This window comes from Hippopotamus amphibius, chromosome 11 (genome assembly GCF_030028045.1).
Source record: "Hippopotamus amphibius kiboko isolate mHipAmp2 chromosome 11, mHipAmp2.hap2, whole genome shotgun sequence".
NCBI lineage: Eukaryota > Metazoa > Chordata > Mammalia > Artiodactyla > Hippopotamidae > Hippopotamus > Hippopotamus amphibius.
In genome coordinates, this window is record NC_080196.1 from 47,125,727 (window position 1) to 47,151,275 (window position 25,549).

The following is a 25,549-nucleotide window of genomic DNA, read 5'->3' on the forward strand; positions in this document are numbered from 1 at the left end:
ACCATGCTCAAAATAGGCGTACCTGTAGGGTATTGTAACACAGTGTTTGCTAGGGGTGTTTGTATCAGAAAATTTAAGAAGAGAAGATGGCAAGGGTGATCTGCAGTTGTGCTGTGTGCACACAGCAGAGCAGCAGGCTCACCTGCCCGAAGTCCGATGTCAGCAGGAGGTGGGTGCTGAGGCCGTGCACTCATTTTACTGCATCACGTGGCCTAGCGACCAGTGAGTGGTATTTGTGGTGTTTTACATCTACTTTATACGCTAGTTCTTAATGATATATGGGCATCTTACTGCGTTTTAAAGCTAGTTGGTTTTATTTAGGAAGTCATTCGGGGCAGGAAGGGGGTTCTTCAGAACATCGGGGGACAGGCCCTTGTGGAGTGTTTTCATGTAGAACAGCTGTTTTTCAAAAACAGCTGACGACCATGCAGTGGGAAATGCTTGTGTCTCTAATTGGACCCCTTCCCCTCACCACGACTGTCAGCACCTGGTCCAGGCCCCCTCATCTGTCCCCTGGACTCTTGCAATGAGCTCACTGTCCACCCTGCCCCCAGCACAGCAGGCAGAACATCCTGTAAAAATGTGAGTTGTCCATGTCACTCCCTTGCTCAGAGCGCTACAGCAGCTCCCCATTCCACTCGGGAAAACCAAACGTCATTCAGTGTCCAAGACCCTTCCTTTTCGTTTGCTCTATCTCTTTAATGTAGATCATAATGGGAAACTAAAGTATGTATTTTTATTTGTTGTTGGATTTCTTTTTAGTAATGTTTCACATTTTCTATCTTAATTTAAAACTTGTTAGTTTTTTAAGGAAAAACTGTTTCTTAAGGAAAACAAGATCATTCAGTTGCATATAATTTTTCAATTTTTAATTCTCTCCGCAGTTAAATGGCTCTCACTAGGCAGACAGACTCCCCTGTTTTAAGAGGTTATGTTTTTTCATCTCTGAAATGAAGACAGTCCCTACCAGTAATACTCAGTCACCTCAGAGCAGTCTTTCTCTTTGGTTTCTCCTATTGGCTCACTGTCTCCCTGACCCATTAGTTGCTTTCTGCTTCCCTCGCTTTTCTCCTTGGAACTCAATTTATCTTCCTCTGAATAGCTTTCCTAGCTACTGAAAAACACTCTATTGCCTATTTTCCCCATTACAGCTTTACATCTGTTCAGAAACTTTCATCCACTCAAATGTGCTGTGACATGATCGGTGAAGTTGCTTAAGGATAGATGGGCAGATGATTTATTTAGGAATTTGCAAGAAAACTGCAAATAAAAATTCTTCCTAGAAAGATGAAGAAAAAAGTCAAAAGAAAAGTAAATGATTTTCCTTAAGGAAGAGCCTAGTCTCTGGAGTGGAGTAGGGAATGGGGTAGAGAGGGGATTGTTGTGTTATTAATCTAAATTTAATGTTTTGATGGAACCTAAAATTTCAAGATACGTCAGTTTTTCTTACATCCTGTGGCTTCTATGTCAGGTTTCCATAGTAACTTTTTTATATGTGTATGTCACCCAACTGGGTATTTTTATTAGTATGTTTCTTATAAGTGTTTCTTTATAGCATGTTTTCCAAACATGTATTAGATTGTTGTATATGATGTTACATATTTATTTTGCAAGGAAGATATTTAAATATACCATATATATGTATATATATAAACAAGAAATGTAAATACATAGAATAAGATGTTAGATTCATTGTTTTGTTTTTACATGAAGGGAATTTATTACATACCACACAGTTGAGATTTTTGTCTATTTCTGTGAATTCATTTTCTCCTCAGGTAATTTACGGCACCATTTAAACTTAAGTTTATGTTTGAAGTCCTTGCTTCTCCAAAATTGTAATTCATAGGCATTCATACCTTGTTATCACTGATGTTTGCCAGTACTCAATTGCAGTTTCATCTCAGCACAGTTTGAATTATCTGTGTGTGAAAACGTTGGTGAATGTGAGCTCAGGATGTTAGAATTACTTTAAAAACTTTGTGACTTTATTCATTTTAAAAATTTATAGTCATTCACTTAAAATTGATTTATTTTTCACTTTTGCTCTAATAATTCAAGAAAAGTAGGCAGGTCAAATAGGCGGACAGGCAGGATCCTGGGTGCTGTGATTGGTTGGCATTTACACAGGTCTTTCATGTAGGATTTAATAAAAGGTGACCTGAAAATTAGAAATGTAATCTATAAGACAGAGAAAAACAGTTCTTTTAAGCATACTCTTGTCAGTATTATCAGCTCATTCTGCACTGTAATTTTTTGTGTATATCTGTCAAAAGATATAAGCTGTGTTCAATAATGAGGATAGCAAGAATTTGCAACTTCATGTACAATTCTTTTTGTCATAGGAAGGTCAGCCTTTTGCAAAGTGATAGAAATTAACATTTCTCCAGAATTATTTTTTCCTTCACTTGAGGCTGTCTCTTAATTTCAGCATTTTACTGTGTTTTATGAACAGGCCAAACATATACTTTATTTATTTGTCAGGGGAGGTGATGAAACTTTACAAATTTCAGCTGGCATTGCACTCTGCTGATAAGGATGGGAGTTTGCGCCACTCTGAAGAGATTACATGAAGTAGAATTGGAAGGCAAATTGTATTTACAAAAGATAGGATGATGTTCCTAATAGGTGTTCAGAATAGACTATTTACTCTCATATTCTGCTGAGCTTTACTAGAAATAACTTCATTTCAAAAAGGGACAAATCTGATTGAAGGCAAAAGCATCCCCTCTCCACAGATACTCATCCAAAAGGTTTACATTAAATTTCCCTGATGGGCACATAGCTGTATTTTATGCTGTATCTGTACAGACTGGTAATGTGGAAAATAAAAATCTAAATAGTATACTTGATTGCTTCATGAACCAACCATTTAGATTACTAGATTTATATCTACAATTTTGGAAGAGGTGTTGCAATATGATATTCTGACAATAACTGTCAAAGTCATAATACTAGGATCTGTTTTCATCTTGTTGTCAAGGTAAAGTTATTGAAATTCACAGTTGGTAGGTCAGAAAGATCACTTACTATCTCTTGTCATCAGTGGTTTAATGCCGACATAAACAGCTACTGTATAATGTCAAAATTGTCACGGTGTCCAGGCTGCAGGGGTACAATGTGCTACATGATTTAATGCACTTCCTGTCTGGAATGAAGATTATGAAAAGGCTGCAACCAGGAGCTACAGTGGTTAGAGGAAACTTAATTTCTAATTTTTCTTTCTCTTTTTCCCCTTCATTTTAGATTTTGGATTTAGTAAAAGGCACACATTACCAGGTAGCCTGTCAGAAGTTCTTCGAGATGACACATAATGTAAGTAAATTTTTAAGCTTTATAACCTGATTCTTTGTCTTTTGTTACTCTGTGTTTCATTCAGGATTTTTTGCTGCAGCAACAGAAACCACTCCAGCTGTTTTCAGTGGAAAGGGATTTATTACACGGTATGAGGTTGCTTATAAAATTTATAGAATGGCCAGGGAATTAAGCTTGGATAGTACAGAACCAGGAATATTGTAACTAAGAGAAGCTACATCCTGAGAAAATCTTACTTTGCTACAGCTGCCACCCACCACTCCACTTCTAGGGTTAAGACCAAGAGTTGGCAAACTTTCTGTAAAGGGCCAGGTCTTGAAAGCTTGAGGCTTTGTGGTTCACCTGTTCTCTGTCACAGCTTCTTCCATCTGCTGTTGTTGTGCAAAAGTAGCCCAGATGGTGTGTAAAGGAGCCAGGCATGCTTCTGTCCCAGTAGAACTTTATTTACAAGAGCAAATGCTGGGCCGGCCTGGACCCCCAGGCCTTAGGTAACCAATCCTTGGAGTGTGTCTGGAACACTGGCTACAGCTGTCCAGAAGAACCAAAGGCTTTTGCCATCTTTCTTGCTTTTACTTGTGGCTGCCACCTCACATTACCCTAATCTAGTTCCCAAGTCTCGTGTTTATCTGCATGGCAGACCTGGGTTATACAGTGGACCTCTAGCTGCAAGGGAGTCAGGGAAACGTGTTTCGTTGTTTGGTTGCCAGCCTCCTGTACAAAAGGCCTGCTGGTAGGTCCTGAGAGGTGTAAAGCATAGGTCACAAACTCAGAGGCCCACAGGGGTCAGGCAAATAACCCAAAAAGTGAAGCTGCCTGAGGTAAACACCACTGAAGAAGTCATGCTGTTAGAGGCATTCACATTGACAGGTTCTAAGGCCGTGTGCAGGCTGACAGCACATCTTAGCCCACAGACCCCGAGTCTGCAACCACTGATCCTAATCATGGCTTCCTAACCTTTTGGACAGACAGCCAAGAATGGACCCGGAGGTCCACACACCTCTTGACACATTGTTTTCTCTAAGCACATATGTGAAGTTCTGGAGCCTCATATTTATCAGGTTTCAAAGGGGTCCATGACCCTCCCCAAAAAGATGCTGCATGTGTTGAATTCATCATCAGCTACCATGACATGCTAAGTTTTTTTGGTTTTTGTTTTTGGGTTTTTTTGGCCTCGCCATGCGGCATGCTGGGTCTTAGTTTCTGGACCAGGGATTGAACTTGTGCCTCCTGCATTGGAAGCACAGAGTCTTAACCACTGGACCACCAGGGAAGTCCCCACGATATGCTAAGTTTTTTAAACACTTTTATGTTTCCTAGTTTTCATGAAATAACTTTTCTTTTGTGGTTATATAATTGCAGAATTTCTTACATGGTAAGATATTTCCTAGGAAAAATATATCTTATAATATCACTCATAATAATGAAAATAATAATAGCAATATCAGCCAGTATCTACAGAACCCTTCATGTGTGCCAGGCATAGCAGTTAGTGCTCTGGACACACTGACTCCTTTGGTCCACACTGCGGACCACAGCTGGGCATCCCCATTGTGACAAAGCTTAGCAGCTAAGAGCCTAAGGCCCTAAGGGGTGGAGCTTGGATTTGGACCAGGCTGTCAAGGACCTCATCTAGAGCTCACAAATCTAAGACTGACTGCTGTTCTGTAGAACCTGAGACTGTGTTTGTAATAACAGCTGTGGAGGCCATTAGTATTTTCCTGTCTGTTTTCCTAGATTCATGATCCAGCAGCCTTCACAGTTTACAGTAAAAAATAAACAGGCCTAGTGATTCTACGACTTGCCCTAGGGACCACAGCTGGTTAGTGGAAGGTCTGAAGCCAGAACCCTGATCTGCTCTGGGCCGTGGGTCCTGTTCTCTTAATATTACACCTAACTGTTGAAAATAGTGTTTTTATTTAAAAACATAAAAATTTTATTTTTACCCAATTGAAAGGACTAAATGTCAATAAGGTAGTAAATAATAACAAACTCTCATCAGTTTTATCAGAATAGGAATCTCATCAGATGAGCCACGTCTGGTTCTTTCAGCATCAGCTTTGCACAGCTCTTTCCCTTGTAGACTGTATTCTTTAATTTGCTTGCTCAGCTTGAGAGTTTTAATTTAATATATGTTCTTAATTATTTGTGGTCCCTTTTAATTAAGAGGTCTCAGAACTTTCACAAATTGAGGTCTATTATTCAACCTCTTTCCTTTTTTTTTAAAGAAGATATGAAAATTAGATTTAAACACAGTTTGTGACATAATTGCTAAAAAGAGGTGCTTTTGTAACATTTCTCCTATTGATTATTCCTACAAGAGTATTACTACTATTGCAAGTTTTTAAAACTTGCCTTAGATTAATGAAGATATTAGAAAGACATATGTCTAAATTCTCCCACATATAGAAATAGTCTACTTTAAACCACATATAAATCAATGGAATAAAAAGGCTGTTTGCATTCACTAGATGTCTCACTATAGATTTTTTGTTGTGAACATCTCTCTTCGCTTATTTTTTCTAACTTAATTTAAAACCAGAATCTATTTTTATGTCATGTTGCTGCCATTCTGCCTGTTCCCCCCTACTCACCCCCAAAAACCTCATATGTTTATTTTCTTGAGGCCTGTGTGATCAAACTTACTTTAATGAAAGTTTTGAAAATGAACCAGTTAACTGATAACATTTACAGCAGTGCTGAATTGGTTCCATATGGCTTTTTTGGTAAGACCAGCTGCCTCATTATAAGCTGTCATTGAAAAACCTCTTGATTAAAACCCAAACATCCCATAGGTAAAACATTGCTTCCATTCCTTCAAAATCCGCATTTACTGCGGCAGAAATATGAGACCTATGTTTGTGTGAAGGTCATTGTGTGCAAAACATGCTGATTCTGAGCACATGTTTGAGAGAGATTCACTTAGTAGATATAAAAAGCTGGCCTGCTTGAAAACTGTTTTCCTTAATATTTTTAGGGAGCAATTTTTTATTTTTTAGTGAATTTTTTTTCTTTTGGCATACTCCATTTATAAATGAAAACACTAGGCCTTGTGTAGATTAAACTCTGGGTTTTAATTGAAAATGGTTTCTTTAGAAATAGATCTTTTTAGGCCCTGAGACATTCTGGATACTTATTTTCCAAATAGCTGAGCATAATTCTTTTTTCACCATAGAAATCTCTACAAAAATCTTGTTAAAATCTATCCTACATTTTCCTGTAATCTTAAACAGGACATAACAAGTACATGTAAGCTTTTTAATCATCACTCATGATCATTGTGGAGGGTTAGAACCCTGGGCCAGGAGCCACCGCCACCTCTCACCTGGATCACTCACTGCAGTACCTTTCTGACTTCTTTCCCAGCAGCTACACACATGCACCCGTCCACTTCTTTCTCCACACAGCTGCTAGGGTGATCTTTAAAATAGAGAAATCTGATCATTTCAGTAACCTGCTTTTTAAAAAAAACTTTAAAAGCCTTCCCCATCACTCTTCAGGTGAAATCCAAAATGTATAATGTAGCCTGTAAAGGGCTCCTTCCCACCTCTTTCTTCTACTGATCTTATTTTAGACCTTTACAGTACTTTGGGATAAGACAGAATGAAGATGCATCACAGAATTTCCCTCTCCCAATACTTAAGAAAATATACAAAACAGAATAAAAAAATCATCAACCGCAAAGAAAAACCTCACCAATAGCAACCAAACAAGGGGAAAAAAGGCAAGGAAATAAACAGAAGATTCACAGCAGACAACATTGTGAAAATCCTCATTTGGTGTTTCTAAATCTAGAATGAAGCACTGAATATTCCTTTTTTTTTTTTTTTTTAATGAGGAGTAAAGGAAAGAGCTGCTGACTTTGAAGCAGTAATAAGTGAAATGGGGGATTTAGATGTGGATAAATCTCTTGCTCTATTCTTTTTACTAATTTGATTTTAAAGTAAAATCTGTTTTCATTCTATTGGGTTTATGCTTCTCCCCTTCCTCCCTAAAAATCCATAGTTTTATTTTCCTGGGCAAGATGAAAGACAGCTTCCTTCAGCCAAGAATAAAAGTGAAAGAAAGAAAACACTAGAAAGAGCCCTTTCTAGAGGAAATACAATCCAGTAAACAGAAGGAAATGCTTCATAAGTTCATCATGCTTCCAGGCATTTTAATAGATGTTCCATAAAATGAGCTTATTTAACAAAATGAGTTAAGAAAGGGTGATTGCAGACCTAAGAGAGAAAGTTGGGAAACATGACATGACATAGAACCATGGTTATAGGCCCTCATTTCAAGACCCTTGGCATTGTTTTAGGATAAAAAATATTAATTAAAATGGGGAGTCATAAAAATATGTATTTTTTAAAACACACTCTTAAAGCAGTGTGTACAGTATCAATCTGCTGTACACTGAATTATTATAAAAATATTGTTCCAGCGTGTATCAACTAGTGACTAAAGAGAATCGGAGAATCCTGGGCTTCTATAGTAAGCCTTACCAGAAAAGACCTGGTTTCTATTTATTGGTCCACCTGTTAAGAAGGTTCATGCTGAACTGCGATGGTAACTTTTAACCCCCTGCTAATCCATTTTAATCTACCATAAAATTTCATATATCTTTAATCACATCACTTCCCTTCTTAAGGAATTTTAGTGACTCTATGATGCCTACAAAATTAGCTCTAGGCTACTCACCCTGGTTTTCAAGGTTCTCAGTGGTCTGGCCCCAGCCTGTCTTTCCAACCTCATTTCTTGTTACCCCCTTTCTGTGCCTTTCACAGCAGCCCACCTGCACTGCCTGCTTTCCTGGACACTTCTCTTCACCTGCTTCTTGGGTCCTGCTGCTCGCTTCACCCTTAACTTTTATTATCCCGGCTTTTCACTCTCTCATCTTTCTAGACTCAACTCATCTGGAAAGATCCTCCCTCTTTTTCTCCCTTTCTTTTTTTCTTTTTCTTTTTCTTTTTCTTTTTCTTTTTCTTTTTCTTTTTCTTTTTCTTTTTCTTTCTCTTTTTCTTTCTTTCTTTCTTTCTTTCTTTCTTTCTTTCTTTCTTTCTTTCTTTCTTTCTCTCTCTCTCTCTCTCTCTTTCTTTCTTTCTTTCTCTCTTTCTCTCTCTCTCTCTCCCTCCCTCCCTCCCATCCTTCCTTCCTTCCTTCCTTCCTTCCTTCCTTCCTTCCTTCCTTCCTTCCTTCCTTCCTTTCTTTCTTTCTTTCTTTCTTTCTTTTCTTTCTTTCTTTCTTTCTTTTTCTCTCTCTCTCTTTCTTACAGATATTTATTGGCTGACAAGATGCCAGGCATTTTGCTTGGACGTGCCTTTGAGCCGTCTGAGGTGGCAGGTAGGAGCTGGGTGGGGAAGCAGAGCCAAGGGCAGGGGTCTGGGCTGAACGTACAGCGCAGAATTCATTGCTGTCAGGTGGGGGCTGACGCTCCCTGTGAGTAAAGTCATGTCAGCAGTGGTTTGAGTGTTTTGAACGAGAACCCGTGTTTCGGGTATGGAGTAGGTTTTGAATGAGGTCTCGGTGGTCCTTGACGCCCCTTCATGTGTGCTTTTGTTATGTGTTATCATGATACACGTTTGCTTCCCTGTATAGGAGGATGATTGTGGCTTTTCTTTGAGTCATCCAAACCAGTTCTTTTTTGAGAGCCAGCGGATCCTCAGTGGAGGTAAAGACATCAAGAAGGAATCCGTCCAACCAGAAACGCCCCAAGCCAAACCAAGTGTCCAGAGAAGCAAGGACACGTCATCTGCTCTGGCCTCGCTCAACTCCTCTTTGGAAGTGGATCTGGAGGAACTGGAGGAGTTGCTTCAGTGAATGATTCCTGGGCAGTTGGTAGCTTGTCTTCCTCGCTAGCTTTTACTTCCTACTTTTACGAATTTGTCTTTTTCTTTTCCATCTGCCTTCTCTCTCCATCTGACCCCCCTTCATCCATCCACATGTGCACATACTTCTTGGGAAGGCAGCGTTGCCAGTGAAAATAAAGACCTCCAGAATATTTTGCTTTGACAAAAGAGAAGAGGAAGAATTTCTTTTGAAATCTAACACTTGAATGGTGTGATTTAAGTCGTGTTTTAGGAGATAAAACAGCTTTCTGGACTGTTTACAGTCCCCTAGAAACAGTACAACTGAGGACAGCTTTTATTTTAATGCATATTACTGTAATGTCGACCCAGGCCTTTTCTGGCCCATGTTTGCTAATAAATATTAAAATGTATAATGAGTGTGTCTGCATGTAATTGTGAGAGTCATATTATGCTGTAACAAAGGAGACATTACCTCAGTTTTTAAAGTGGTATTTTGGAATATCCAACATATTGCCAAATCACCAGTGAAGATTTTAAACTGTTTTTCTTTTTCCTTTTTCTCTTGAGTTGGCCATTTGAGGTTATTCCACATCAGCAAGGAGAACTTTTGCCCCTTTGAGTGGTAGCAAACTCTACTGAAGTGAGTTGTGACTCGGGAAGTGAGAGAAACAGAATGTGTACAGTCAGTCATACTGTTAATGAATAGAAGGGTTTTATTATATAAAACGATGGTCCTCCTTATCTGCCGTCATCTCCATTCACTCGAGGGAACAGCCCATCACTAAAGCGAGAAGGTTCTAAGGAGCATCTGCCGTGTTTCTTTGTTCCATCCCCCAGCTTCCATACCTCCTGCTTCTGCAGTTGCTGTGGACCGCCAAGTAGGTTTGGTAAATTCGTGAACTTCAGTGGTGATGATTCTCATATTTATAGTAACACCTGTTTTGGTGGCAGCGAGCGGTGGAGTTGGTAGTTGTGTGGGTGGTCACAGACGCAACGGATCAGTGCCCTGCTCTCTGCCGCCCTTGGTGAGCACGTAACGCAGCATGTGCCTGAGGAGGCCCTGATCTGACATATTTCCTCCCCGTGGGCTCTGCGCACTCACCCAGAGGATTTGGGCTCGTAGAGGGGAGACCCAGGTTGCAGTGTAACCCTTCCTCACCTCCTCCCTTGGATTATATAAAAATATCATTCTATGCAGTCCTCTTTTCCTGGGGAAGGGGGCACTTGCCCTTTATCCTTTTTTTTAAAATTGGCGTATAGTTGATTTATAATGTTGTGTTAGTTTCAGGTGCACAGCAAAGTGAATCAGTTATACATATACTTGTATCCACTCTTTTTGCTCTTTATCCTCTTAAATCACATGAGACACTGTAGGGTATTCCGAGAACTGGACTATTAGAAGTACCACGTTCTAAGTCTTGTGGGAAACTGCAGCAGTGAGAAGAGGATTTAAACTGGATCATAGCATCAGAACCTAAAACTGTGAGCTGATCAGATTTTTATCTTAGAATGCTGAGCAAAGATTTCCTGGAATATTTAGTAACATATAATTAAATGAGATACTATCTGAACCTTTGCCTGTCTTTGTGAATTATTATTACCTAGTTCAGAAAATAGAGTTATGCCACTGCAAATTACCTCTATAAATCTCTCCCTTCTGAAACCATCTGCTATTCCTTGTATCATGTATAATTCTCAGCAAGAATCCAGTGACTGCTGACCACTTCATCCATGAACTGCAGAACCAAGTTTGTTTTTTTTTTAATGTTAATTTAAGTGCTTTGTGTAGCTGTTTTCACCACAAAACTAAGTTAGTGATGGAAAGCCAAGCATAGAAAGGTAGGTCTCTGTTGTATTAGAAGGGAAAAACAAGTAGCAATCTCACTGCTATAGCTCAGTGAGAAATCTTAGGACAGGGTATTTCATATCTGGCATGACTTACAAGGCTCTCTTTTTCTCCTGCCACACTTTCTCCTCTCCTGAAGCCTGTGCACTCACCGGATAACAGCACAGAGCCCTCAACAGCAAAGCAGATGTGTCTGAGTTGACTATCTAATCCTAGCAGCCTCAAGAATTTCAATGTTTTATGTGTGTCTAGTCAAACTCCAAAGTAACACTAGCTTAAATATTAGTTGTATTACCAGTTCCATTTCTTTGTAATAAGGCTTGATCGCCTGTCATGTATTATACAGAAGAATATATAAATATTTTGTGAAGTGTGTAAATTAGAGGATAGGGGTTAGAGGTTTATATAAGAAGATAGACATTAATGCCTTTCTGGTGCTTTTTGGAGTTGGAAAAAGCAATTTATTTTTCATGCTTCACAGATCTTGACAATTTTGATTTGTTTTCTTTGAAAGACCTGTTTGAATTGGATTGATGTAGGAAGAACTCAAAAGAAAAAATCAAAAGCCAGAAGGCTCTTTTCAAAACAGTAGCCAATGAAAAGGAATATGGGCCTTCCAGATCTTTTAACTTCTGATCTTTTATTACTTCTTCAAGGAGGAAAGCAGTACGATTATCAGAGACAAAAGAAGAGACAACAGAAGCCAGAGACCAGGTTGGGAATTTGCAGCTGGTAGAAGCACTGGCATTTTTGGTGGAGATTCTTTCCCATTTCTTTTGTTTTGTTTTTCACTCTGCCCAGACAATATAAGACTCTTTAATTGCAATGTATATAAAAGAACACCAGGAAGATTTTAAGTAAACTTTTTAGGACACTTGTAAGATTATAGTCGTGAAAGTGAATAGTTATGCTGAGGGATTTCTTCTGTCTGTAAAAGCACAGGGAGCATTTTGTTTGTTACACTTTGCTGCCTTACTGATACTCAGGGTCTTTGCAAGTAAACTCCTGTAATTCTTTGCAAAAAAGAAAAGAAAACTTCTGGGATTTAAGCTTGAAAGGTGAAATGAGATGATTCTAAAATTCTGGTTTGGTTAGAGTCTACTGTTTGCAAATTTAATCAAGGCCTTCCACAGGCATCAGCTTGACATTAAATTTAAGTGCCCATAAAAGTAAGAGTTGACAGCCGTGCTGAATGTGAAGCTCGGTCTGAGGACATCTTTACAGCTGGAAGGAAGGAAAGTTGAGACGCCTCAAACCACTGTGGTAATTAGATCCATTTGTTAACTTCTCTTCTAATGTTGGTGAAGGGAGGCAGAGAGAAGGCTGACAGCGAGGCGGAGGGGCGGGAGCCAGGAAGGCAGGCTGCCGCTCCCAGTGGAAACCGGGCAGGCAGGGCCCTGCTGCGGAGAGGGCGGCAGCCCCCACCTCTGATGGGGGGCCTGATGTGCCTCATCTTCCTTTCAATGCACAGGCAGGACCACTGTGTGTGAGAGGTGTGTTTTGAGCAGGTGTGCTGTTTGCTTGTCAGGCCCTCTGGAAGGCGCACGGCATTGCCTGGGAGTGGGCTTCCTGAAGACGGTGTTGGCCCAGAGGTAGTGTTTCTCACAAGGGTATCTAACGTACATACAGGTAATCACTTATTTACCCAGAGCATCTGGCCTCCTTTTCCATTTTGAGCTCCTTTTTGACAGGTAGCTATTGCCCTGGCCTAAGGTTTTTCACTGTAATTGGCATTGTAGGCAATTAGCTCTATGACTCTATGGAAATCTTGTCCCCTGTAGGAAATTATCTCCCCACTTCATCTCACCTTCCTGCCGAAAGTGATACGATTTCCTGTTACTGGATTTGCTTTTTATCCCATAAGCTCTTTTGGTCCATTGTTTCATGACATTTTATTTTCTCCAAGAATTATCACTGTAGAACCTTATCAAAAGCTAAAGAATGTCTGTACATAGAGCTTCTTTATTTCCCCTGAGCCTTCAGGTGCAGGACTGTTTTTGAACATTGATGACAAGGTAGTGAAACAGCACTGCTAATAAATGCATGATGGATTTTTCAATTCAGCCCTGTGTTTCCAGGTATTCATTCATGTTAATGGAACTATGAGGCTCTTTTGAGGCATTTTGGTTTTTTGAATTTTTTTTTAATTGAAGTATAGTTAATTTACAATGTTGCATTAGTTTCAAGTGTACAGCACAGTGATTCAGTTATATATATATATATATATTATATATATATATATTTTTTCAGATTCTTTTCCATTATAGGTTATTACAAGATATTGAGTACAGTAGTAGGTGCCTGTCATTTACCTGTTTTACGTATACTAGTGTGTTTGAATTTTTGCACTGAAAGCATGGAGAGAAAATAAATTCAGTAAATAATGCATGTAATTTAGAATCTGTGGAGGCACCAATCAAGATGGTGGAGTATAAGGACATGGAACTCTCCTCCTTCCACAAATACATCAAAAATACATCTACAAATGGAGCAATTCTCACAGAACACCTACTAAACACCAGCAGAAGACCTCAAACACGTGTAAGGACAAGGAAGATCTCCATGTAACCAGGTAGGACGAAAGGAGGGAAAAAAACAACAAAAAAAGAATAAGCAGGATGGGACCTCTGTCCCTGAGAGGGAGCTGAAAAAGAGAAAAGATTGTCGCATCTGGGGAAACACCCTCACCAGCAGGGAGATCAGCCAGGACAGAAAGGGAGCTTCAGGGGCTCAGAGGAAAGTGCAACAACTGGTTTGTGGTAGCAGAACAGAGAGACCTGCACAAACCATCCCTCTGCCACCTCCCTGTGTGCCCCAGCCTGAGACGCACATCCACTGGTACAGGTGGGGGCTGGGTGGCAGAATCAGGGTTAAGAGGAAACTCCCAGTGAGAGGATTGGGGTTGGCTGTGCAGAGACAGCCTGAAGGAGCTAGGGTGTGGTATGGCTACATCCGAGGTTGTACGTGAAAGAAGCCCAGGCCCTCCATGGAAGCAAAATGCCATTGTAAAGTGATGCTTGAAGGGAGAGGCGGGGCCTGCCATCACAGCCTTTCTCCACACACCAGCTCCCACCTCCACGGGCTCCGGGAGTGCACACCTCGTCCGCCACCTCGGCAGGCTGCTGCCCGGACAGGCATCCACGCCCTAGCCACTGCCTTGGTGGGCTCCCATGACAGCCGCCACCTCAGTGGGCTCTGGGAACAGGTGCCAGCAGGTTGCCCACACACAGAGGCAGGGCTGAAATCATAGTGAAGCCCTAAGGTCTGTGTGACTTAGGAAATCAGGGCTGAAATCTCTCCCCATGGCTGCACAAACCTCAGATTTACACCTCCGCCTCCAGCTTTGTAAACTCAGCACCTGCGGGACATCCAAGCAGACAATGGGTGCTCCCACAGCTGGGATGGGTCTGGCCTCAGCAGCTGTGGGCATTATGGGCATGTGCACAGGGGGCTGGGCCAGGGTCTGAGCTGCCTTCATAGCTCCCATGGCAAGTCAGGCGTGTGACTAGTGCAGTCCTGGGACCTGACTTCTGTGGATCTGCTCTGGTGGCCTTGTGAAAACAACACCTAAGGGACAACAGGCAGATTGCTGACATTCCCACAGTTGAGGTGAGGCCAAGGGCAGAGCCAACAGTGTACTTTGTGAGCCCGCACGATAGGTGACAGGTGACACTACAGAGCATGCTCCCTGGTTGACAACTTCAGGGAAGGAATTCTCAGTGGCTCCTTTCCCAGCAGGAGCGCTCCAGTCCTGCCTACCTCACACCTCAGCTCAGAAACAGCTTCTACTCCAACAACTGGGGAGCAGACCCTGCCCCTGACAGGCTGTGACAACCACAGAGCAAAGGAGAGGCCCTGCTCAATATCCAGTGCAGGCTCTGGTCGCCACAACACTGACCACACCCACTATCAAGGGGATAAGGGCCAGCACACACTGAGGAAAGAGGTGGCAGGTATCCATACTAAAAACAGCCCTTGCACCAAAAATATTAAAACCACGCAAGCTGCACAGGGATGCTCCCACATAAAAATAGCCCTCCAAGACCACAGTAGATAATTGTTTCTCCTAAGCTCATAGAATAAGAGAAATATAAGTAAAATGAATAAGCAGAGGAACCACTACCAATTAAAAAAAGATCAAGAGAATTCCCCTGAAAGAATAAACAGTGAAACAGATCACTTCAGTCTAATAGACACCAAGTTCAAGGGAGATAATGAAAATACTGAAGGAATTAAGGACTATTGATAGAAATGTAGATTTCAGTAAAAAGGAACTAGAAACTATAAAAAGGAATCAAGAAAAATTAGAAAACTCATTCACCAAAACAAAAGCTGAGCGAAAGGCAATGAATAGCAGAATGAATAATCCAAAAGAATGAATAAGTGATCTGGAAGATCGAATAACAGACATCACCCAATCAGGAGAGCAGATAGAAAGCCAAATGAAAAGAAAAAAAGCAATATGAAGAGACCTATAGGATAATTTAAAGCATGCCAATCTACACAATAAGGATTGCAGAAGAAGGAGAAAAGGGCATTGAAAATGTATTTGAAGAAATTATGACTAAAAACTTCCCAAACTGAAGGAAAGAAAAACATATCCAGATAGGGAAGCACAGAACATGGCAAACAAGATGAACCCAAATAGACCTACACCAAGATACATTATAACTAAAATGACCAAAGTTAAAGAGAGGATTCTAAAGGCAGCAAAAGAAAAAGAGTTAATTACAAGGGAACCTCCATAAAACTATCTGCTGATTTTGCTACAGAAATGTTGCAAGCCTGAAGGGAGTGGCAGGATATTTTCAAAGTCCTGAAAGGGAAAAATCTGCAACCTAGGATACTTTGTTCAGCAAGATTATCATTTAGAATAGGAGAGAGAATTTCTCAGACAAGCAAAATCTATCCTAAAGGAAATATTGAAAGCTCTTCTCTAAATAGAAAAGAAGTAAGAAGCTATAGGAAAGAGAACATCACAATTGGAAAGTAAATCACCTAAATAAACCAGTACACAGATTTAAAAAAATAAAAAAGTTTCTTTAAAGGCAATGATAACCACAATGAACATCAAAAGGATGAATATGAAGTTGCAAAAAGGACAACAAAATCATAAAATGTGGGGGAAGAGAGTAAGAAAATGTAGACTTTTTTTTTCTCGAATGTGTTTGAGCCTATATGACTACCAGTCTAAAGCAAGTAGATATAGGAAGGGATTAACATACTTTTTTTTTTTTTTTTTTTGGTGCATTGGGTCTTTGTTGCTGCATGTGGGCTTTCTCTAGTTGTGAGTGGAGGCTACGCTTTGTTGCAGTGCACAGTCTTCTCAGTGTGGTGGCTTCTCTCGTTATAGAGCACAGGCTCTAGGCATGTGCGCTTCAGTAGTTGCAGCACGTGGGCTCAGTAGTTGTGGCACACAGGCCCTAGCACACATGGGCTTCAGTAGTTGTGGTGCATGGGTTCAGTAGTTGTGGCACACTGGTTCTAGGGTGCATGGGCTTCAATAGTTGTGGCACGTGGGCTCAGTAGTTGTGGCTCATGGGCTGTAGAACACAGGCTCAGCAGCTGTGGTGTACGGGCTTAGTTGCTCCATGGCATGTGGGATCTTCCTGGGCCAAGGATCAAACCCATGTCCCTTGCATTGGCAGGCAGCTTCTTAACCACTGCACCACCAGGGAAGTGAGGGATTAACATACTTGAAAAACAGGTTAACCACAATCAAAAACATACAGTACATTCACAAAAACCATAAAGAAGAGAACACAAGCATAATACAAAAGGAAATTATCAAACCACAAAAGGAAAAACAAAAAGAAAAAGAAATTAACAAAGAAATATAAAATCAATGGGAAAACAAGGTTTAAAATGGCAATAAATACATTATACATATCTATCAATAATTACCTTGTGTCAATAGACTAAAGTCTCCAATCAAAAGACACAGAGTGGCAGATTGAATTTAAAAAAAACAAGAACAGTTAGATGTAATTGATATTTTCTGGACATTACATCCAAAAAAAGCAGAGTACACATTCTTTTCAGGTGCACATGGAACATTCTCTAGGATTAACCACATACTAGGGCACAAAACAAGCCTCAACAAGAGTATAGAAGGATTCAAGTACCTTTTCTGTTCACAACAGCATGAAACTACAAATCAGCTTCAGAAAAATGAAAAAAAAAATTACATGCAGACTAAACAACATGCTACTAAAAAACCAATGGATCAATGATGAAATCAAAGAAGAAATTAAAAAATACCTTGAGGCAAATGACAATGAAAACACAACCATACAAAATCTATGAGATGCAACAGAAGCTATTCTTAGAGGGAAGTTCATAGTGATACAGGCCTTTTTCAAGAAGCAAGAAGAATCTCAATCTAACATACCACCTAAAATAATTAGAAAAAGAACAAACAAAACCCAAAGTCAGCAGAATGAAGGAAATAATAAAGATCAGAGAGGAAAAAAAGTAGAGATTTTTTTTTTTTAATTTCAAAAGTCAATAAAACTAAGAGCTGGTTCTTTGAAAGGATAAACAAAATTGACAAACCTCTGGCCAGGCTCACTGAGAAGAAAAGAGAGAAGATCCAAATAAAGAAATGAAAGAGGAGAAATCACAACTGATACCACAGAAATACAAAAAAAAAACCCATAAGAGAATACTATGAACAATTATATGCCAACAAATTTGACTACTTAGAAGAAATGCAAAACTTTCTAGAAATATACAGCCCACCAAAACTGCATCAAGAAGAAATAGATAACTTGAACAGACCAATTACTAGAAGTAAAATAGAATCTGCAATTTAAAAAACTCCCTACACACAAAAGTCCAGGACCAGAGGCTTCAGAGGCAAATTCTACCAAACGTAAAAAAAAGAACTTATACTGATCCTTCTCAAACTCTCCCAAATGATCGAAGAGGAGGGAACACTCCCAAAAACATTCTATGAAGCCAGCATCACCCTGATACCAAAACCAGACAAAGACACTACCAAAAAAGAAAATCACAGACCAATGTTTTTGATGAATATAGATGCAAAAATTCTCAACAAAATATTAGCAAAGTGAATCCAACAACACATTAAAAAAAGTCATATACCATGACCAAATTGGGTTTATCCCAGAGTCACAAGGATGGTTCAACACATGAAAATCAATTAACGTGATATACCACATCAACAAAAGACAAAAATCACATTATCATCTCAATAGATGCAGAAAAGACATGATAAAATTCAACATCCATTCGTGATAAAAACCCTTATGAAAGTGGGTACAGAGGAAACATACCTCAACATAATGACAGCTATTTATGACAAACCCACAGCCAATATAATACTCAATGGTGAAATGCTGAAAGCCTTCTCACTAAACTCTGGAACACGGCAAGCATGTCCACTTTCGCCACTTCTCTTCAACAGGGTATTGGAAGTCCTAGCCACAGCAATCAAAGAAAAATAACTAAAATGTATTCAAATTGATAGGGAAGATATAAAATTGTCATACACAGATGACATGATACTATATAAATAGAAAATCCTAAAGACTCCCCTCAAAAACTGCTAAAACTGATAAATTCAGCAAGGTAGCAGGATACAAGATTAACATACAGAAATCAGCTGCATTTCTTTACACTAACAATGAAATAGAAGGGAATGTAAACAAAGAATCCCTTTTAAAATCACATCAAAAAATAAAATAAAATACTTGGGAATAAACCTCACCAAGCAGGTGAAAGACATATGCTGAGAACTACAAAACATTAATAAAGGAAACTGAAGATGTTTCAAAGAAATGGAAAGCTATCCCATGCTCTTGGATTGGAAGAATTAATATTGTTAAAATGGCCATACTACTCAAGACAAGCTACAGATTTAATGCAGTCCCTATCAGATTACCCATGGCATTAAAAATATATATTTATTTATTTATTTGGCTGCATTGGGTCTTAGTTGCAGCATGCAGGATCTTCATTGCCATGTGCAGGATCTTCATTGCAACATGTGGGGTCTTTAGTTGCAACATGTGAACTCAGTTGTGGCATGTGTTATCTAGTTCCCTGAACAAGGATTGAACCCAGGCCCCCTGCATTGGAAGCACAGAGTCTTAGCCACTGGACCACCAGGGAAGTCCCTACCCATGACATTTTTCAAAGAACTAGAACAAATAATCCTAAAATTTATATGGAACCATAAAAGACCCAGAATTGCCAAAGCAATCCTGAGGAAAAAGAACAAAGCAGGTGGTGTAACCCAGACTTCAGACAATAAAACAAAGGCATGGTAACTGAATCAGCGTTTTGTGGTATTGGCACAAAAACAGATCAATGGAACAGAATAGAGAGCCCAGAAATAAACCCACACACCTATGGACAATTAATCTTCAACAAAGGAAGCAAAAATATAAAATGGGGAAAAGACAGTCTCTTCAGTAAGTGGTAATGGAAAAGTTGGACAGCCAGATGTAAATCCATGAAGTTAGAACACACCCTTACACCATACAAAAAAAATAAAATGGCTTAAAGACATAAACATAAGACATGACACCATAAAACTCCTAGAAGAGAATATAGGCAGAACATCCTCAGGCAAAACATTGCTTCCTAAGCAAATTTTATTTAAAAAATTTTTTGTTTTAAAAATAAAAGCAAAAATAAACAAATGGGACCTAATCAAACTTACAAACTTTTTGCAGCAAAGGAAACCATAAACAAAATGAAAAGACAGCCTATGGACTGGGAGAAAATAATTGCAAATGATGCTACCGACAAGGGCTTAATTTCCAAAATATACAAACAGCTCATACAACTCAATAACAAAAAAAACAAACAACCCAATAAAGAACGGGTAGAAGATCTAAATAGACATTTCTCCAAAGAAGACATACAGATGGCCAACAGGCACATGAAAAGATACTCATCATTGCCAATTAGAAAAATGCAAATCAAAACTGCAATGGGGTACCACCTCACATCAGTCAAAGGCCATCATTAAAAAGTCTACAAATAACAAATGCTGGAGAGGATGTGGAGAAAAGGGAATCCTCCTACACTGTTGGTGGGAATGTAAGCTGGTACAGTCACTATGGAAAACAGTGTGGAGGTTCCTCAGAAGACTAAAAAATAGAATTGCCACATGATCCAGGAATCCCACACCTGGGAATATACCTGGCAAGGCTACAATTCGAAAAGATACATAAACCCCATATGTTTATAGCAGCACTATTTACAATGGCCAAGACATGGAAACAACATAAATGTCCACTGACAGATGAATGGATAAAGAAGATGTGGTACATACACACAATGGAATACTACTCAGCCATTAAAAAGAATGAAATACTGCCATTTGCAGCTTGAGGATTGTCATACTAAGTGAAGTAAGTCAGAAAGAGAAAGACAAATATCATACAGTATCACTTATATGTGGCATCTAAAATACGTCACAAATGAACACATCTATGAAACAGAAACAGACTCACAGACATAGGGTAATGCAGAGGACAGGCAGCCCCCACAACCAAGAGGTATCTGGCTGAGGATGATGTTGGTGCCGAGCTCAGGAGTCCTACACAGGTCCTCCTCCCGTGCCCACTTGTCCTGCACTGATGTCTCTCTCGTCCCTTCCCACTGCGTCTTTACCACACTGATCTTATCTTACTCTTCTAGTCTCCATGTCCCTACCCCGCACCTCATGCCACATCCTTCTTCAAAGTGTAGCCCCAGTCCTTTACCCCTGAAGTGTTTGTCTTCTCAGACACAGCCCTCTGTTGCCCACATGGGGAAGCCCAGACACACTGATTCCCAGGAGGCCCTCCATGGCTGGACCCGTCCTCCTTGTCCAGACACAATGGTTGCCTTTGCCCTGCCCCGGGTCCAGCCCTGAGAAGTGGCTGCCCTGGACACACACTCTGCTCTCTCGTCCCCCATCCTATGCTCATCCTGCCTGGACGCCCCTCCACTCCTCACTCTGCTAACTTGTCTCTCCACACAGGCTCTGCTCAGGCACACAGCCATTCAGCCTTCTCTGATGACCCCAGTATAGGGCCATTGTCTCCAGGAGGCCAGCTGACATATTCCTACCACAGGACTTACTGTGTATTTATAACCATCTATTTACTTAGGTTCCCTGTCATTGACTATAAAGTCCTTGCAGACAGGGGCTGTGTCACATCCATATTTGAATCCCTAATAATGAGCACCGTCTCCAGTTCTTAGCATGATGCATGGCAGCCTTGGATCTCAGTAAATGTGTGTAGAGTGAATGAATGGTTCTTATTTTCCCACAGGAATCTCAAATTCATTGTTTCCAAATCCTACAAATAAGGTTAGAATGGACTTGGGGCCCCAGACCAAGGCCACCTCCTACTGTGTAACCTTGGGCAAGTTCCTTAATTTCCCTGTGCTCCATCTGCTTCACCTGTGAAATGAGGATAGTAATTGCATCCACTTCAAGGGTTATTCTATTAGAACAGAAGCTTCTATTAGAAGAGTGCTACTAAATCTCCAGTACTTAGAACACCGCTGGCTCATGGTAACACTCAGTAAATAGTAGATGTTGCTATTTGATAATCCAACAAATGTTCCATGGGGGTCCTCCCTGTTTGGGGGTCATCCATTCTGAAGCATCTTACCTGGAGGGATCCTGTTATGTGCACTAGTCTGTGATATGGAGGATGGGGGGTGGGGGGAGGGCATCAGTCAAACTAGGTTTTAGTAAAAGGAACTAATGTCAGTGGATCCTCGCAGGTAGATGGAGAATTGCAAACTGTGATGCCGGAGAATTCCTACATGTGGCACACACTGTGGTGGGAGAAGTCGCTGAGTGGTGCCTCGGAGGATGCTGGTCCCTGTGAAGGGGCAACGGGAGCCACCTGAGTGACAGCATGTCCCCGAGTGGGGCTGGGACAGCTCAATGGGCTTGCCTCTGACTCCTGATGACAGCACCACCTGTGTATGGCCAAGCATGCACTTTCAAGTACTTTCCTGTAGATCAAATCAGGTGCCACCACAGCAACTCTGGAAGTGTGTAAGAGGAAGAATCACCTGCATTGTCCCTAAAAAAGAAAATGACACCTGGAGACGTTAAACCCCCTGGCCCGTGTCACAAGCCCCCTGATGACATCAGCACTGTGACTGTGGCCTGTGTACTTCCTTCTCCATCACTGGTTTTCAACAGCCAAGACCCAGGATCAGGCTTCATGGCTAAGCAGCCCAAAGTGTGGCCGCAAGTAGATCAGCTCTTATCTGCTGTCTGGTGAGTTAACTAAGCCTTTTGCTTCAATTTCCTCATCTGTAAGATCAGGATAATAATACTACCTACATTTTAGGGTTGGTGTGAGATTAAATGAGATAACTTCTTGTCACATGCTTTGTACATGGTCTGACACATGGTAAGCATTAAGTAATTGTTAGCTATTATTATACAGGGGTTCTATTAAATTTTTTTGAGAAAAAGGATTTACCCAAAATAAAATTTGGAACATATTAAATTAAAAATTAAATTTTTAAAAGTAAATTATAATTTCTTATATTAAAGGGCAAGAATTCTATTTTAACATTGCTCTACAGAATAAAAATTCCCGAACCCTTAGCTCTTCAGGTAAAAGCAAACTACAAACTCTCAAAATTATAAGAAACTTATACTACCAGGATTTCTCCGAGCTATAGCTTCCTTGGTATCATGGAATAATCTAGAAAACATACAGCCTAAACTGGCACACAAAATCACGGGAAACTTTGTATGCTTTGTGTTGGCATCAGCTTCTCAAGAACAGTTAGCAAGTCACCTTATGCCTTGGTGAGAGGACCACACTTCTATTCCCTCATCTATACCGTGGCATCTCCCCATCATCTCGATCCCATTGCTCTGCCGCGACTGCAATAACCTTTCTCCTGCAAGAAGTGTTCTAGGTTGTCAGTCATAGAAATCAGACAGGAGCTTTGGATTTTTCTCATTTGGTGTCTCATCTAGGCCCTTGTGTTATCATGACAGATGTCAGTAGTTCTGTGAAGAAGCTAGAAGCTTTGGAGCACAGCTAACTTCTTGGTACTAAGCATACTATTGAAATCCATACACAAGTTAATAACTGAATCCGTACAACAAAATAAGACAAGCACCACAGTTACGTACAGCTTTTATCTGTACTCAAATTGCAGGCTGTAAGAAGCACCAAGGCAAAAGAGAATATATATAGCCTCTGGGTGACCCTACCCTTACATCAGGAAAAACAGCCTGTCTGTGAAGTTGTTATTCATTGTTTAGGACAAAGCTAATCAGAAAGGCTGTCTGCTGATTCCTGACACTTAGACTGGGAGAATACAGCCACCCCAAATATGTGTGTTTCTTTCTTTTAACCCCATCCAATAGCAGACACTTTAGAGGTGTCCAAATTCAATCTCTAACTCAATACTATAAATATTATCATCTTGTGGGCCCTATAGTCTCTGTTGCAATTACTCAACTCTGTTATTTTAATGCAAAAGCAACCACAGACAACATATGAACAAATGGGTGTTGCTAGCTTTGGCCTGAAATGGACCAAATGTGACCTGAGAGCCAAAGCTTACCAACCCCAGAAGCGTGCCAAACCCAAAGCCTGCTTCAGGCTGTAGCTGCAGGGGGAACAAACAGGCCAAAGTCACAGAAGGCTGGGCTGTTTTTCTGTCTGCTGTCTGTATTGTGCCTGGGGGTGGTAGCTGGCCAAGAACAGGTCGTTCTGATTGTTATAGTCCCATGGGACCCAGGACACCCAAGGGGCATCCCTGGATGGCAGCCAAAAAAACTGGGCACCAAAACTAACAACCAGGTCACCAGACACATGTGCAGCTCCTTCCTGGAGACACTGGTGCTCTGGAGCATGGCAGAGGGGGAGCATGAAGTTAGCTTGTCCTCTGAGGTCTCTGGAGACCATGACAGTTGGCCCGTAGACTTGTGTTTAAATAGAAGTCTGCCCTGAGGCTGCAGCTGTGAAGATGAGCCAATGGGCTTCTTTCATTGAAAGACTGGCTGCCTCCATCTGTTGCCTCCTGCTGGACCATCAGTGTGGTAGCCAGTTAAGGACTCTTTCTCCATTTGTTACAGTTCTATGGGACCCACAAGCCCCACTGCCCACCAGAGCCAAGCAACCTAGAGGTGTCCCCTGGGCAGCAGACACAAAAATCAGGGTGCTAGACGAGGGTACCAACTTCTTTCTGGGAGATCCTGGGACATGGAGTGAGGCAGAAGGAATATGGAAAGATGGCACCTGCCGGCCTCGATCCCTGGACGGTATTTCAGTTGGCCCCTAGGTGTGTGTTGAATTAGATGCCTACCCCTCAGGCTGATGCTCTAAGACAAGCAAATAATCCTCATTCTCAGAAAGTCTTGGTGCTTTTTTGGCAGCTGCCTCTGCCCCTGGAGTGTGTGAATTTGTGTGCTGAGCCCTTTAAGAATTGTTTCTCAGTTCAATATAGTGTTGTGGGTTTGTGGACATAAGCCCCATTGGCTTTCAAAGCTTCATGTTTTGGGATCTTTTCTCTCAGGTGCAAGTCTTAAGAGCTGGGGTGCCCATGTGGGGTTCACTTCCCAGACAGAAGCTTGGGGTTTTGAGTTCCCTTCCGATTGTGGGTAGCCACACCAGGGTAGGGTTTATGGTAAGATCATGTCTCAGCCTCTTCTATCTGCTTCCATGTGGGTTTTATCTTGTTTGCCCAATGTGTAGGAAGTACTCAGCTAGTTTTGCTTTTTTTTTTTTTTTTTTTTTTTAACAGAAATTGTTCTATATGTAGATGTAAATCTAGTGCATCAATGGGAGAAGGTGCATTCAGGATCTTCCTACATCACCTGCTTGAACTGGAACCCCTAAATTTTAATTTCTAATTATTTGTTGCTAGTATGTAGAACTATAAATAATTTTGTATATTGATTTTGTATCCCCTTGCTAAATTCATTTATTTATTACAACATATTTCTAGAGATTCCAAAAATTTTTCTATATATACAATCATGTCATCAGTGAAAAAAAGACAGTTTCTTATAGTATGGAGGTTCCTCAAAAAACTAAAAATAGGGCTGCCATACAATCCAGCAATCCCACTCATTGGTATGTATCCAGATAAAACTATAATTAAAAAGGATATATGCACACCCTATGTTCACAGCAGCACTATTCACAATACCCGAGACAGGGAAACAACCTAAATGTCTATCAACAGATGAATGAATAAAGGAGATGTGGTATATATATAATGAAATACTACTCAGCCATAAAAAAGAATGAAATAATGCCATTTGCAGCAACATAGATGGACCTAAAGATTATCATATTAAGTGAAGTAAGTCAGAAAGAGAAAGACAAATACCATATGTCCACTTATATGTGATATCTAAAATATGACACAAATGAACATATCTATGTAAAAAAAAAACAAAAAACTCAGACATAGAGAATAGACCTGTGATTGCCAAGGGGGGCAGGAGGTGGGGGAGGGAGTGGGAGGTTGGGGTTAGCAGATGTAAACTATTATATATAGGATAAATAAACAACAAAGTCCTACTATATAGCACAAGGAACTATATTCAATATCCTGGGATAAACCATAATGGAAAAGA

At 40.5% G+C, this 25,549-nt stretch overlaps 1 protein-coding gene across 4 annotated transcripts in view; it reads left to right on the plus strand.

The window, feature by feature from the left end:
* The window catches only part of PRIM2 (DNA primase subunit 2), a 318,962-nt gene extending 294,077 nt beyond the window's left edge, over positions 1–24,885 (plus strand). Inside the window, exons 13-15 of one of the 4 annotated variants that reach the window (XM_057699483.1) lie at positions 3,247–3,315; positions 8,893–9,110; positions 24,709–24,885. In XM_057699483.1, the coding sequence (XP_057555466.1) occupies positions 3,247–3,315; positions 8,893–9,110; positions 24,709–24,817 (396 nt within the window). In that variant the 3' untranslated portion in view covers positions 24,818–24,885. Of the gene's footprint in view, positions 1–3,246; positions 3,316–8,892; positions 9,521–9,671; positions 9,739–24,708 lie in introns of those variants that run through there. The other 3 variants (XM_057699484.1, XM_057699486.1, XM_057699487.1) reach the window with 3 other exon arrangements.
* Positions 24,886–25,549: the final 664 nt, after the last annotated feature.